This window comes from Diadema antillarum, unplaced genomic scaffold, assembly GCF_040938485.1.
Source record: "Diadema antillarum isolate AM-2024a unplaced genomic scaffold, OU_Dant_1.0 seq00001390_RagTag, whole genome shotgun sequence".
NCBI classification, from domain to species: Eukaryota; Metazoa; Echinodermata; class Echinoidea; order Diadematoida; family Diadematidae; genus Diadema; species Diadema antillarum.
The window spans coordinates 443,004-460,006 of record NW_027272145.1 but is presented as its reverse complement, the minus strand read 5'-3'; the positions used below and the strand labels follow the sequence as shown (position 1 = coordinate 460,006).

Sequence of the window (17,003 nt, the reverse complement as noted above, 5' to 3'; positions counted from 1 at the left end):
ATTATGAACTTTCGGAATGATGATTCTGCGGAAATGCGAACCTTCACATAAACAAACCATCGGAATCCCGGGAATGGCGAAACTTCGGAATAAGGAGTCTTCGGAGTAACGTACTTTAGTAAGAAAAGAACCTTTGGAATAGCGAACTGTAACCAAATCCTACACCGTCATTTTCTACACATGTGTGACAACACAAACAACTTTATGCTCTTTTTAAAATGTAATATTTAAACGAAATTAAAAAGGTATTCTCCCATTTCACATAGCTTTCCAGCGTATGATGAGGATTCAACAAACAAAATTTTTTTATGCGTGGTTTCCTTCTTTTCGTTATACATTGCATATTATATTTGTTCGGTTACAACGAAATTTCGTTAAAACGAAAAAAAAAAAAAAAACTGCCGGTCCTGAGCATTTCGTTTTAACGGGAGTGCACTGCACATGAACACACACGAGATAAATCCCTTGTAATGAGAGAAAGAGGAAAGGTGAGTTATGAATGACAGGAATAGACTACCTTCACAGTGGACAGAGAAAAGCGAGAGGGAAGAGGAAGATGATGGGTCAAATCCAGGGCACGTGAGGCATGAGATATAAGCTCCTCAAAATAAAGAAGTGTTACATGGAGTTGTGGTAAACGATAGACAATTGTGGTTAAAAAATATTGCAAAAAGTTTAACTCATTCTGAAGTGTAACATTTCTTCAAAATGTCTTTAGTTCAATGGTAAAGGCATTCAAACTTAAAACTTCTTTTATACTATACTATCAAGAGAAATCCGAAATTTCGGAACAGTAAAAGAAAATACAGATTTAGCGAAAATAGTTTGGTTAAAGGCATTGACATTTACTGGATTACCGGGTAGGATATGAAGGGACAGCTTCGTTTTTTATGAACATAGAGTCAAAATACAGAGGGAGAAATTAAGCTTTTACATAAATTGTCCTAAGTGCAAACGATACAAATCGTAAATCTTTAAGATGTTGTTTTCATAAAATGATGTATCAGTATGGCATCTCCGTGATTCCTGGCAAATAATACAAAGAACTTCGTTTCCTGTAGTAATGATATTCTTTTTATTAAAGGTAAGATGGGGGGGGGGGCAACGACCCGGGAGGTAGTTACCCAGGGGGTAATTGGCGTGGTGCACTGTCCTGGGGTAATTTTCGTCTTGATAGTTATAGGGGAGGGGGAGTTGTAGGCTTGCTTATCCGGGGTAATCATCCTCGGGAAGTTATCGGAGGGTGTAGTTATCGGGTGGAAGTTATCTGGGGTCTAGTTATCGGAGGAGGGGGTAATTAACCTGGGGATATTTATCCTGGTGGTAATTATCGGGGGGGGGGGTAGTTATCCGGAGGGTAATTATCCGGGGGGGGGGTGATTATCCGGGGGGTAATTATCCGGGGGGTAGTTATCCGGGGGGTAGTTATCCTGGGGGTAGTTACCCAGGGGGTAGTTCTCCGGGGGGTAGTTACCCAGGGGGTAGTTCTCCGGGGGGTAGTTATCCAGGGGGTAGTTCTCCGGGGGGTAGTTATCCAGGGGGTAGTTATCCGGGTGGTAGTTATCCAGGGGGTAGTTATCCGAGGGGGTAGTTATCCAGGGGTAGTTATCCGAGGGGTAGTTATCCAGGGGGTAGTTTTCCTAAGGGGGAATTGCCCTGGGGGGTGATTGCCCTTGGAGGGTAGTTGTCCGGGGGGTAGTTGTCCTAGGGGGTAATTACCCTGGAGGGTAATTGCCCTTGGAGGGTAGTTGTCCGGGGGGTAGTTGCCCTAGGGGGGAATTGTCCTGGGGGGTAATTATCCGGGTGGTAGTTATCCGGAGGGTGGTTTTCCAGGGGGTACTGTTCCTAGAACCCTTATCTATATCACTGATTTGCTAATATTATATCCGTCTGTCTGAGTTCATTTCCAAATAATTTAAGTCTTCTTTTTCACAGTTGTCAATTAATCTGTCATCTATATCTACATATCTGTCTATCCTACATACTTCCGAACGATCTCTAATAACAGTCATGTAGCTACTAATGTGCTGTCCTATCATATACTTTATTCTTAGTATTTACCCATACCTAAACATACACTGCATACCGCATAACGGATACCGCATATACCGCAACCGCATAGACCAACGCATAAACGCAGCTAGATCTACCGGTATTTGTTACAAATTTTGCACGAGGAAATCCTAGGGGAAACAGTAGCTTTTGCTTATTACAATATCATCACACTCTTATTTTCATACAAGCAATTTGCAACAAAGCTCGCTTGAAATATATCGACAAAATAAACAGGACCAGATAATATCTGTCGACTTACACGGTGTTACACGCGCTTTACACGGAGTTAGAGACATTTTGCATTATAACCTTTATCAGTCTTTAACAAAAGGATGCGTGGTTGTGGAATGCATTATGACCTTTGGAATGAACAGAAAGGCAAGTTGAGCCGTGAATCTCATAAGTCAGTTAAATTAATCTATCCACATAGATCGAGACATATGAATCATTTGAAAACAGGAGAAACAAGAGGACATCACTTTGGGAATGTTCAGTTGAAAATGAACATCTTATAGGTGATCTGATTTTAGGATCGAATACAAGAAGAGAAATAAAACATGTCGGGAACGCCACGGCATCAGTTTGGGAATGAGAGATTTGATTCCTCTAACTCCTTCTTTATTTCAACTGCGCATTCTCTCTTCTGTATCTGATTTCCTCTTTCTCAATCTACTTCTACGGGAAGTGTGGGTAATATACGCATTTGAGTACCGTTTGCCATGCTAATCATCTCTAAATTGATATGGTTTGAATCATGATGATCAGTGGTTTGAGCCATGTAGATCCATTGCACTAAATAAAGTGCAAAATCACATCTATCAATTTGTATTGAAGTCTGTTCGTACGAAAACAAACGACGTGATTAGTATCACATTGATAATTTTAGGCTAGATAATTATGTTTCAAACACTTTACCATCCGTAGTCGGCATTGTCTGTTCTTCGATTCACAAAACACTTGAAAAAACTACATGTAGTCCGCCTTTAAGAAACTCCGAGTTAAGTTTGATCAGCGACTCCCTACCCTTCCTTGTCCCCCTCCCACCTTGAAAATGCCAGGGTAAGCGTGAACAAACGTGATCATTAAATTCGATTATGTTATGGAACGCATTAATCTCACATGTGTATTTTTACGTGGTTTATTCAAGGAGGTATACTGGGCAAGCTCTCCTATAGGTACCTCCTTGGTTTGATAAGTTTTAAAGGGGATGGCGAGTAACTGATTAGTGGGAATCAGTGGAAATGCTGGGGGATGATTGTTCCAATTCTTGTGAGATTCATTTAGAGTTACATTATATATCTATTGTTGTGTGAAAATTATTTGCTTCAGAAAGGTCTCATATTCAAGTAATGCGCAGTTTAATGCCCCGTCACTGTACAGGCATGCCAGCCTGGAAACATTAAACTGCACATTACTTGAATATGAGACCATTCTGAAGCAAATAATTTTCACACAACAATAGATATATAATGTACTCTTAAATGAATCCCACAAGGATTGGAACAATCATCCCCCAGCATTCCCACTGATTCCCACTGATCAGTTACTAGCCATCCCCTTTAATGCACATATAGTTATGGGGGAATTACTTGCAGGTGAAAGACCTTCTTAACCCTTCCTGTGTCAACACCGTAGTCAATTGTGCACAAATTTCATAAACATACCTATGGACAGGAGATGAAAGTGGTATTCATAGGGTTAGCTTACAGTTCGATTACTCATGATTCGTGCGAGGACAGGAGGAAAGCTGTATGACGTAATGCGTTACGAGATGTCACGCACACGCACCTGGGGACGTTATGCTCTCGATGAAGACAGCATTCCTTGCGCGCCCGGTGCGGTGACTGTCTCTGAGCGCGGTTTTCGGCTGTTAAACCTCCTCCCTCGCTAACTAGCTGATGTCATGTTCGTTTTCCCATCTTCTCTTCATTAGTCAGTCTTCTTGTCGCAGTTTCTTTTTTTTTTTAATTTCAGCATATTCTAAGTTCTTCTTTGCCCTTGCCTCCTTTCCCTCTTCATCTTCCTCTCCTCCTTCTCTTCTTTCCTTCTTCCCCTTCTACTTTGTTCTTCTTCTGCTTCTTCTCTTTCTTCTTCCCTTTTCCGTCACTTCTCGCACAGTTCAGTCCACCATGATGTTGTATAAACGGTTTCCATATCCATTATCATGAAAGGCGGTTGTTATGTGTGTGATATCGGAAACGCACGATTATTAGTGCTTTTGAATGTGAATATTCAGTGTTCCAGGAAACTTAGTTTGAAATATGATGTAAGTATAGAGGCCCTATGTTCCTCACTTTGCAGCTAATAAGAGAGATAGCATTGTTTTAGGACCACTTTGTTTTACTTTGTTTTTGGATATCTAGCTCAGCCATTTCAAAACCGATTTTCATCAAATATACTTTAAATACCTATCAGAATTTTATTATCTTTAATATTTCATAAGTGGTTTCTCAATATCTCGCAAAAAAAGAGGTAAAATCGGAATCCCACATCTCAACCAAAACTATATCATAGCTGTAATAAGCGTCGATGTATCGAAAGACGTCTTGAGGTTCATAGCCCTCGTTGACAACAACAGCAAAAAGTCCCAATATTCCTTTGCACTAGTTGTGAACTCCAAATTCAATAGACCTTGCTTTATATTAATTGAGTCTGACGAAGAGCACTCTCTCTATCCATGTAAAACAAAGTGGTAGTAATAATAGGTAGGTCCCATCTTTTTTTTCAATTCAATTCAATTCAAATGAAATTATGGGGAATTTTCTGCATTGAACACATATTACAAATGAAATACAGTCATCTTTTTGTTTTCAAGACAATGAAACATACAGTGTGTGCATCCGAACATAACTGATATATACATGTACAGAGATCATAAATGAAAAGAATAAGAGAACACGTCAAGTGGGAACCACTCGGGATAAAGTGAATCAAATGATCTGACTGAATTTTGCGCATGTATTGGGAGTGTGAATGCAGACGACTGTCGTCAAATAAGCGTATAGTTTGAAGATACGACAGCCTTGAAAGAGAAGAAAAAGAAAAGAAAAATTAATGGGCAAAACATGCATCATGTATACTTATCGAAAACAAAAGAAAAAGACAGAGTCATTTTTATTAGGATCTCTTTGTTTCCGAATATCTCAGCCTCGATTCAAAACCAATTTTCATCAAATAAACTATGAATTTCTCACAGAATTATATGCTCGTTCATATTTTATAAGAGGTATCTTATTATCTCACAAATGAGTTGGAAAACTGATGCCAAATCTCAATCCCAAACTACACCATCCCTTTAATGTCTGCATGCTCGCCGCAATTCGGAATCATCAGTGTTCAACCATTATGATTAAATGTTGGGAAGAATTTTGCGTCTTTCTTTAAGTCAAGTGACCAGACATCGAGACATTCTCCGAACTCGACACTTCTTGCCTCTCATGCAATGATGCATGCTATAGCTCTGATTTCAACTTATAGCCCTGATTTCCCACGCGCTTACGCATGCTTGTAACGTACAATGTATTAAAGACCTACTGAGTTTACAGTAAAGGCACTGAAAAGAATGTGCAAGACTATTCTTCCTGATTTTTTCGAGTCCACAGTCCACATTACTACGCAGCTCATCGATTGCGTCATGCATGCCGGCAGACCACAAGGGGTGAATCCCCACTAATCATTTCCTTACTCGTTTCTCGCAATGCGTGACCCACTTTCATTTACGGGTCTTTCTTTCCTTTTCACATTCCCTGGAAGAGAAAAGTGGCAGAGAATAGTCCATCAGACAGCAGTGTATTTATAATGCCAATATCCATACGAGGATTTAGTCCCATATTCAGCAAACTGACTATAGCGGCTTCACAAAATCCCCTTGGATAACATGGCGCTTTATGCGTATCTCACAAGATTTAATTGTGTCCCATCGTGTCTCTTGTCTCGTGGATATCCAGGGAGAATTCGATTTCCTGTAACCACAGCATTTATAGCCAATGCAAAAACCAAGGCATTAATAGTGATGCAAAACAAAAACAAACAAAAGAAAAGAGTAGATAAGAGGGGGGAAAGTTAGGGGGTATGATTCCTCGTGTCAAAATTTCCATCCAGCCAGTGACAGAGTGAATCTAATTCAGGATTTCACAGAGTCAGCGTGGCTTTGTATCACAGCCTGTGTTCGTCTCCACCCTCCTTCACATCAGTTTACATGAGAATGCTTTTGACAGGGGAAAACATTTTGCCTTGCCGGAGAGCACATGCATGGCGGGGTGGGTGAAATAGGAGGATAAAAATAAAGAATCGTCCTTGACCGAAATAACGCGAAATCTGGCGAGAAGTCTAACCCTGGCAAAATTTGATATTTCCTAACTTCCTGCGTGACTCGGACCCCCGGCCTCATATGAAACACGGAATACTTTGTTTTCTTTTTGCCTTTTCTGTTTTGTTGTTACGGCCTGATTAATCCAAATTGATTGGTACAAGTTTGGAGTGACATTGTTATTTCTAGCAAACATAAATTGCCAATAGTTCTATGATAGGGAGATACGCGTAACACCTTAGTCGAGCGAAGTATGTTGCGGGGGCCCATTTTCTTGTAACAATAAGCATGCGGCGTCACTTTCAACAACAACAAATGAAAAAGAGTGCATACATGGAATAATCCACTCCGTACACAAGTACAATCTTTAGCGGTCATTTTCTGGATAGGAAGCTCATGTCCAATCATTCACATCGTTCTTTTTGTTTTTTAATGTCCGAAATAGTTACAGACACTCGCGACTTTTTCGGGTAAGAATGAAAATGGGGTTTCATCGTCAGCAGCTTTAAGTAAACTCAAAATTTTTCACGCGAGATTTTTATAATTTTGACGCAACATCATAATGTTTCTTCATATCAATCTATGGATTTAAAAAATTGGGAGAAAATATGTATATATTCATGATGTTGATGCGAAATATTCTTTTGTTTATATGTTTTGATGCCATGACATGATAGGACATGGCAGGCACATGCCCTGCTATCATAGAGTGCAGGTATATGATGAAAAGTCCTATATGTCATGAAGACACTTGGGAAAAATCCAACGAATGATTACAGTACATGATTATAGACTGTATATTTGTTCATCTCGTTTTTGTAAATATGAAATAATTTTCCACTAATGCATTCTCTTAATTGATTATCTGGGTCGGCCAGATTTTAAAGAAATTTTTAATTCCTCGTTGGCTGCTTCCCTTCAGCTTTATGTATTCCAAAGTTCTGTTTTCACTCTGTCTGTCATGATTGTTCATCAATGTCTTTCTCTGTTGTTTTTTATGCTGAACAAATAAATTCAATTCAATTCAATTCTTTAAAACTCGTATACTATGATATATCACTTGAATGTCATGGACAGGTTTACAATAAATTACCTGTACGTATAACCGTCGCCTATATGTAAAACAATTGGCATTATATAAAAACCTATGCAGATTTCGAAATCTTGTATCATAGAGCAGAGGTGAAACTGTGACTTGGATGTTCCTATAGGCAACGCTATTATTTGATGTCCGTCTTTTGTGTTTTGCGTTTTTCACAAATCTCAGGAGTAGCGCTGGAACAAGGAAACTGTCACAGATTAAGAAGTACGTGCAGGATGGCTTGCGACCCGGAACCTCATCGAGTGGACTACAGCGAAAGTCTTCGGGGGTAGAGTGTGACGCCAGTGAGACTGAATACCAGGGCATTCCTATCGGCACCGTCGACAACGAGAAGGAGAACGACGACATATTCGAAGTCGACAAAGCTGAGCCGTCCTCCAACTCGAAGGTCCCACAGACGGTCAAGTATGTGGCGGCAAGCGAAGGAAACGGTGTTGGCGGCGGCAAAAGTCGCGCACAGAGTCGGGCCAGCGACGACAGCGGACAGGGGTCTCACGACGTCCGCAATTTGGACTCGAGCGCAGGGTTAGGTAGCACGAACGGTGTGACGTCATCAGATGGAGAATCACACTGTTCCAATGGCAATGTTGTCGCTACGTCGGGCTCGACAATGTCTCCGACTCCGCCCCCGGTCCCGCCCCCTGTGCCGTCGCCGAAAAACGGGAGGCGGTCGCAGAAGCGCGTTATTGACGACGGAGCGATATATGACACACCGGCCCGAGAGGACGAAGACATCTATGACGTTCCTCCCCGAGAGGAAGAGGAGGAGGATTTGGGGGTGGAGCAAGAGGAAATTCAAGAAGAGGCGAAGTCCAGTCCGTCGGCAATCAATGACCTGAAAAGAATGCTTTGTGATGACGCCCAGGGATCGGAGAACGTTTGTGACCATGACAAGGAGGCCGATCTCGTGCACCCACAGGGAAACCAGGACGTCATGTCCGAGAAACCCGCGGATAAGTCTGCCATGGACGAGCTCAAGAACCTGCTAGACAGTTTGGAAGAGCTTTAACTCTTCTAACCATCAAATGAAACAACACTACACAATGTATTAATGACATTCAAAGGTTTTGGACCGGAGAGGATTAACCGTGATGTAGTCACCCACTGCAGAGGGTAAACTTTAAGGTAGTCATCCATCACTGCAAAAGGTTAACCGTAAGGTAGTCATCCACTGCAGAGGGTAAACCGTAAGGTAGTCACCCACTGCAAGAGGAATAAATGTAAGGTAGTCATTCACTGCAGATGGGATGGTACACCGTGAAGGTAGTCATGCATCCATCACTGCAAAGGGTTGACCGTAAGGTAGTCATCCACTGCAGAGGGTAAACCGTAAGGTAGTCACCCACTGCAAGAGGAATAACTGTAAGGTAGTCATTCACTGCAGATGGGATGGTACACCGTAAGGTAGTCATGCATCCATTACTGCAAAGGGTTGACCGTAAGGTAGTCACCTACTGCCGACTCCCGAAGTTGCTTCGTGATTCGTCTCCCGTTCGGGTGACATGACATTTTCTCCTGCGACAATTGCAGGGGAGCAATTTCATGGGAACAATTATCGCATTTCCAAATGTCATGGAACCCCTGTTCGATCGATTTGTTTCATGAATATGAAATGTGAAGAGTTTACCTTTGAAACTATCCGAAGAATAGGATAGCAACTTGAACTCTGATTGCATAATAGTGAATGAATCAACACTGCTGACGGCATTTTTATCGTAACTTTCGTCATTTTACAGTATGACTACACTCGAGTGGGCTCTTTGGATATTATAGAGCCAGTTTTAGAAACCGATTTTGATGTTGAACTATTCCTTAGTAGAATTTAGAATGAAAAATAAAATCACCCTGCTGCAGCTCCTGTGATGTAAATAATTATATTTGAAGCTGGTGTGAAAATCTGTTGAAAGAAATAGCAGGCTTGGCGGTGTGGGAGTGACATTTTATTGTTTTCCCTGCATTTCAAGAAAACAAAAAAATATATACACACGATTATTGTCCAGTGTAAGTGTGCTTTTATGTCTGAGTAGTTGGGAAAGTATTTTAACTTATTTTTTTTACGAATTTGTTGTAAGAATAAAAACTGCAACACCATCTACAAACAGGACGATTTTTTTGCTTTGTTTAGAAACGTGGCATCTCGCTTCAATTTTGAGAGAAAATTTTCAATGTCGGAGAGGATCAGAGCAGTGTTTCACAATTTCTGTGTAAAAAAAAATAATAGATAGGGTAATTGTTAATGTGAAATAATGTTTAGTTTCGCTTTTTACAGTCATGGAGCTACATGAAGACTTGCTTCTTTCTCTTGCGGTCGATGCTAATGAAGTCTATTCTACTAACCACTTTTCATCTTGGATAGAGGAGTAGGTGTACTAACTATAGTCAAGTTTCAAGTGATGTGGAAGTACGACCGCTAATTGGACAGAATGAATTCAGACTGTTGTATGCCACATTCAGTGAGTGTAAGATGCATGACGCAACAAAGGTCGAATTACATAAACTAGAACTCAATAATTACGAGAAGATATTACTAACAGTGATGGGAATGACTGACCCTCATGTTATATTGTTTTTGATGTATTGTTCAGAGGTACTGCGTGATTCAGCTTCGTTCAGTCTGATGAATTAATTGATAAGTTTCTTGGCCATCTCTCCCCAAATCTTCCCATCCTTAATTTTTCATATCCTATCTTTCTACAGCTCAGCATGAATTTGAAATTGATTAAAGGCATAATTTACCATTTGCAGATGAAACAAAAACACAGCATTAGTGTTTTAAGATAGTTCTAGAATGTAAGAAAGGGATGAAAATACCCACTGTAAAAACTTGAATCTGTATAATCGATGTTAAGCATTGTTAAATACACAAAATGTGAACTATAGATATAATAAACATGTTTCCAGACTAAACCATCTACAGTTATTGTTTATTGAGAAAAATACTGATATCTCCTAAGATTTTAGTCTTTATTGCAAATATTTTATATGGTAAGATGTTTTGTGATATTACAGACCTACGCATATGCATCAAATGGGGTATGTTGAACATGTTTTAAATCACTGCTCCCAAAGGTGAACAGGACCTTCAATAGATATTCAACAAAATAATAATATTGTGGCGAAATGTGTATGTGTGAACACCGTTTAGGCCTTGAAAGTCGTGTACATATCAAAGAGTAAATATCATATTGCTTAGCTTTTGATTTGTTACAGAGTAGGTGAAACCTGGTTGTCATGCATGGTCTCGCATTTCATTAGTCGATTCTATACATCATTGTCTGGCATTCAACCTCAAAGGCTGAAACTTTTCGATCAGGGTTTATCCATACGAGTATGCGCTTGCAGCTTTACGCCCACGTTTATACACGAAATGCATGCAGTTGTGTATTATTGAAATCCATGTTGAATCCTCTACAAGCCATGGCATTCAAAACTGTAGCTGCACCTATAGACATGAATGCTGCGACTATTATATATATCGTGTAAATATATATAATTGATGCGTACACCAATGTGCTGTACAGGCGAAAGTATTCTTTTTACAATAAAGAGAGCACAATGTTATATTTTACATGATGTTCTACGAGAGTGTAGCAAACCCAATGTATTTTGTGAATAGATATATCTCTATATGTACGTTTTCATTCGTACGTTATGAGCATCTTTTTTTCAGGGTTAGTAAAACATGCATTTTCACGGAGTAAAAACTAGTATAAGAATAATACTCGAACATGTCGAAAGGGCAGGTTAGCACACAGGATACTGATAATCATATATCTTGAGATATCACTGTATACTAGTAGGCGTAAGGATGTCATAGAACATCACAAAGTGAAAGAGAAATATATCGTGTTAGCAAGGATATTTCCTTGGTATAAGATACTCAAAGGCCATTTCCTTATTCTGTCAACAAACGTGCGGTCCACCGTTATAGTAAGTTTATCCGTGGAGCTACGACGCTCCGTATAGCTTACAAATCTGATGAGAGCTATACACGGGCAACATTGCGTCTAAAGATGTATGACTGATATTAATAACTATGTGTTCCATAGAACGATCGTAAATCAATTTCGCACTGCATTGGACCCATGATTGTAACCGTCAGAGTGGGACATTATACCGATGGATTGATAAGCATGTCTGCAATGAGCAGTTTTGCAACAGTTAATGATTATAATATACGAGTTGTATAACCCTTCGTAAGTCTTGCTTCCGCTTGCTAGCATCAGGAAACTGAAAGCAACGGAAAAGTTAATCATGCCATTCAAAGCTAAGTGTCGTTCCCGAATACGTTTATCATATCGTTATTAGATTTTTATTACTCTGAACCGCTGTGATTTTTCAAAAACGTCTGATAAATGAAAGTCAAAATGGAATAAATCATTTAACGCCACTCACCTGCTTATCTTAAATATTTTGATTCGAAAAAGCTTTGATATAATAGGCCTAATGTAATCATGACATCAGCAGCAAAACAAACAAGATGTGATATAGATGAGATATTGTCAAGATGATGTACAATATTAATGTATTATGGCATATGAGTTCATTTTATGTCGAATTGGACATGCATATACTTCTCGCCCTTTTGGCTAAGATCATGTGTAGGATCTGTATCTGTGTATATTATAGTTATTATCTTGCCCATCTGACAGTGTAGCTGTATTCCACGCGCGGTTTTATTGATAACGGCAGTTGAAAATTCCCGACTTTTAAACATATGCTTATGAACAATACAACAAGTATTGCTGAAACTGAATATGCGTTTGAAATTTCTGAGCTATGTTGATAATTGTATAAATGTCATAAGAGGAGAGAGAGAGAGAGTTAGAATTTAAGTCCAACAGCACAGATACACATAATTATACACACTCACACAGACTCATTCTCAATATTTCTTAGTTAAGAATATTATATGGTTATATCTAATATACGAATTATATATATATATATATATATATATATATATATATATATATATATATATATATATAGTAAAGGCCTGTGTGTGTGTGTGTCTCTCTCTCTGTGTGTGTGTGTGTGTGTGTGTGTGTGTGTGTGCGTGTGTGAAAAAAAGAAGGGTCGGGGAAAACTATGACACGATGCATATTTACGACGGAGGTGTCATTTTTGTTGCATGGAAAATACTGAAAGACAAAAATTATGTGTGTTTGTATGAAGTTTATATTTATTACGTTTTAGTTATGCATTTCAGATTGCATGGGCAACACAAATATGCTGTTTGCTAAGTCGGTGTTATATTCTTTTTATAGCAAACACGGATAGAGTATCTACAACGAGCCTATCGTCTGACTGTTCATCCGATGGCTCATGTAGCTTAATTATCACTGTCTTTTAGCATGTTTAGACATGAAATAGCACAGACAATCAATCGTTTAAGTCACTAAACACAGAAATATATGATATTTGTACTTATGCTATGATTGATTGTTTGCCTTTCATCAACGTAAATACACACTGATTATTCACTGTTTTGAGTACTAGCCACAATAGAAAATCACTGCCATACACGAAGGCAATTAGTCAATCAGTTGCAATAAAAACAACTCGACGCAAAAATCGTTCATTTGAATTTACGTCCTAGTCTGAAAGCACTTTAGAATATAAGTCGCAATTTGAACATTTTATACATGTGTTAAATACATTCGACGTACATTTTAAGTATTTGAGCTGCAGTTGAGTCTTGAGTTCTTACATCCTGACAATAGCCCACATGAAATTTACCCCCCAAAAAATCTAATCGAAACATGCTCAAATGACGTCATCAAAATGGCTTCTTAAGAACTGCAATTTTGCTAGAGTAATCGTCACTTCGACATCTCTAATAATAGGAATATTTCGGAAAGGAAGTGATTCTAGCTACTGTAATGCTATTTCTCATGTACCTCAGGTCATCAGCCATCAATTATGCTCATTTTTAGTTGAGCTGGTGAGTTGTACGCATACCAATAGCGTTTCTATAGCAACCTTACACTGACGTAGTAGAAATAAACAAAAATTTTCATAATGATTTTCATGATTATCATTTAATTTGTTGAAATATAATAAGAATGTCTAAATATATGGTTTTTTTTCTGTGTCTTGTTGGTTTCAGCGAAGTGCCAAACCAATTTCCGTCTTAATCATGTGTTAATATGGGGGAAATATAGTCATTGCCATGGTAACGCTTTCCTGAAAAAAAACCCCTAAATGATAAAATGTAATTCTTTGTACGCAAATAATTATAAATTAAGCTTAATAACTTTCAAATAAGTAGGTGCCCAGTAAAAGTATCCAGTCACTAGATGACTCAACTCATTGTAAGGCTAACCATGGTCACCAAAATTGTTTCCATGGCAACGAGAAAGAGCTTCGGAAACAGGTTTAGGCAGTGGCATGAGAGTGCAATTTCAACATATCTGTCAAGTGTCATTTTAAAAATATATGAATTGGGATGTCACACTTGAGGTAAAGAACTATGTGACAATCTGTATTGATTACATTGCATTTCTTGGAAACAAACGTGCCCTTGCTATAAGGCACGACAGCATGTAAGTTTGAAACATATATATTCGCGTTATGTTTTCTATATTGCCAAGAGGATAAAGGGCATTTTGGGGGCACACGGCACCGGGTCGCCCTTCAATGAGCACCCTCTTTATCATGTAGATCTTGTAAGGTAAATCTTCTTCCATCATTTCGATGACCTTTTCATTGATGTGAGAGTGCATTTGCTGCATTGCCGGACCTACTTTCAAAACCATTCACGTTAGAACAACTGTATTTGCGTTGCTAATATCCGTATTTTGTAATAAAGGCCGTGAGCGTAGGTGTAAATTTAGACACCTCCCCAAAGATTACCTTTGAATGTTCACCTTTTTGACAATGTAGTTATTGTAGAGCAATGCTTCCTCTAGTAATTGGTTGCATTTTTGGATACAAAAGTGCCTTTGCTATACGGCACGATAGAATTTCGAAAACATGTACGTTTGGAACATATATATATTTGCGTTATATGGTATTATAATGTTTTCTATATTGCGGTGAGGGTGGAGCATTTTTGGCACATCCCACAGGGTTGCCGTTTAATGCACACCCTATTCACTGTAAAGATCTTGTGAAGTTAAACCTCTTCTATCATTTCCACTACTTCCCATCGATGAAAATTGTATTTGCTGTATTGCCGGGACTACTATTATAACCATTCATGCTAGAACAACGGTATTTGCGTTGCTAATATATGTGTTCTGTAACAAGAGGGCGTAAGCTTAGGTGTGAATTTGGACACTTCCCAAGAGATTCATTTTGAATGTTGACCCTTTTTACAATATAGTTATTGTAGAGCAATGTCTCCTCTATTGATAGGTTGTATTTCTTGGACACAAAAGTGCCTTTGCTGTTCGGCACGATGGCATTTTGAAGACATACACGTTTGGAACATATATATATTCGCATTATATGATTTTATATGTCTTACATATTGCCGTGAGGGTGGAATATTTTTTGGCACATACCACAGGGTTGCCATTTAATGTGCACCCTCTTCACTGCATAGATCTTGTAAAGTTAAACCTCTTCTATCATTTCCATGACTTTTCATTGTTAAAAAGTGTATTTGCTATATTGCCGGAACTGCTTTTAAAACCATCCATCACGCTTAAACAACGGTGTTTGCGTTGCTAATATCTATATTCTGTCTTAAGGGCCCTTGATCGTAGGTGTACCTTTGGACAATTCCCATGGGGTTGTCTTTTAATGTTTACCCTCTTGACGATATGGATATTGTACAACAATGTCTCCTCTATTAACTACAACGTATTTTTGAAAACAAAAGTGCCCTTGATTTACGGCGCGATCGAAGTTTGAAAACATGTACGTTTGGAACATGTAGTGTATTCGCGTTAATAACATTCAATGTTTCCTATATTGCCATGAGGGTGGTGTACTTTGGGGGCACATCCCACAGGATTGGCATTTAATGTGCATCCTCTCACTGAATAGATATTTTGAAGCAATGCTTCTCCTATCATTTCCACAACATTCATTGATATAAAAGTGTGTAGCTGTATTGCTGCAACTACTTCTAAAACAATGCACGAAAGAACGTCGGTATTTGCGTTCATAGTATCCGTGTGATGTAATTACGGGTCTTGAGCGGTGGTGTAATTTTGGACATTTCCCAAGGGATTGCTTTTGAATGTAAACCCTTTTGACAATGTAGTTAATGTAGAGCATCTTTCTTTTTGTAATTATATTGCATTTCTTACAAACAAAAGGGTAATTGCTGTACAACCGTAACGATTGGGACAATGTGAAGGCCCATGGAAAATTGAAACATATTTGTGCTATATGCCAGTGCATGTTTCTTATATTGCCCTGGGGTTAGATGATTTTGAACACATCCCACTCGGTTGCCGTTGAATGTGCACCCCTTTGACTAATATGATGATTGTAAAGCAGTGTCTCTACCATTTAAAAATCTTGAAAAGTAAAGTGTCTTTATTTACCACTCGGCAAAACGACTTTACATGCATGTACACGTGAGTTTGCTTTGGCATACAATGCATGTTTTGTTAAAGGACAAGTTCACCTTCATAAACATAAGGATTGAGAAAATGCAACAATATTAGTAGAACACATCAGAGAAAGTTTGAGGAAAATTGGACAATCGATGCAAAAGTTATGAATTTTTTAAAGTTTTGTGTTGGAACCGCTGGATGAGGAGACTACTACAGCTTGTGAGTCATATGCGTACAACAGTATGAAGAAAATGTAAAAGAAAATTCAACATATTTTCACTTTTTTCGCATAATAAAAGAGCACTTGACTTGCCTCTTTCTAAAGGCAGGGGGAATGATATTACCCATAACATTTGTCGGTAACGAGTCAGGGGAATGTGTACTTTTTTCAGAAGATGGAATTTTGTGAAATTCTCTTTATATTTTCCTTATATTGTTGTACGCATGTGACATCTAAGTTATTCATACACTGCAGTAGTCTTCTCATCCAGCGGGTACTGCACAAAAACTTCAAAAATTCATAACTTTTGAACGGATTGTCTGATTTTCCTCAAACTTTCAATGATGTGTTCTACTAATATTGCTACATTCTCTCAATCCTTATGTTTATGAAGGTGAACTTGTCCTTTAATCTGTTTCGAGACCACGACGGTCAGGATAGGGGTAATCTGGGCACTTCCCAAGGGCTTAACAAAATAGATATTGTATAAAGCAACGTCTCATATATCATCATAATTGCATTTTACGAAAATAAAAGCGTATGTGCTACACAGGCGGAAGAGCCTATCAGAGGTATGTAACCATGGAACATTTTTTCGGTTGTATACTGCATGTTTTTCATCGCCTTAAGGATGCATGGAGTTACTTTGAGCACCTCTCCCAATGTGGTCTCTGCAAGTGAACCCTTTGGACTGCATATTGTAGATCAATGTTGTTATTTTATCTCTACTCTGGCAATTTTAATAGAAAAAAGTGTCTTGATATGGCAGGAATCCAATTCAATACAATTCAATTTAATTTT

At 38.7% G+C, this 17,003-nt stretch overlaps 1 protein-coding gene across 2 annotated transcripts in view; it reads left to right on the top strand.

The window, feature by feature from the left end:
* Positions 1-9,460, top strand: part of LOC139708938 (uncharacterized) — a 29,281-nt gene extending 19,821 nt beyond the window's left edge. For both annotated transcript variants that reach the window (XM_071620905.1, XM_071620906.1), the window contains exon 6: positions 7,632-9,460. In XM_071620905.1, coding sequence (XP_071477006.1) covers positions 7,632-8,475 — 844 coding nt within the window. In that variant the 3' untranslated portion in view covers positions 8,476-9,460. The remainder of the gene's footprint in view (positions 1-7,631) is intronic.
* The last annotated feature ends 7,543 nt before the right edge of the window (positions 9,461-17,003 follow it).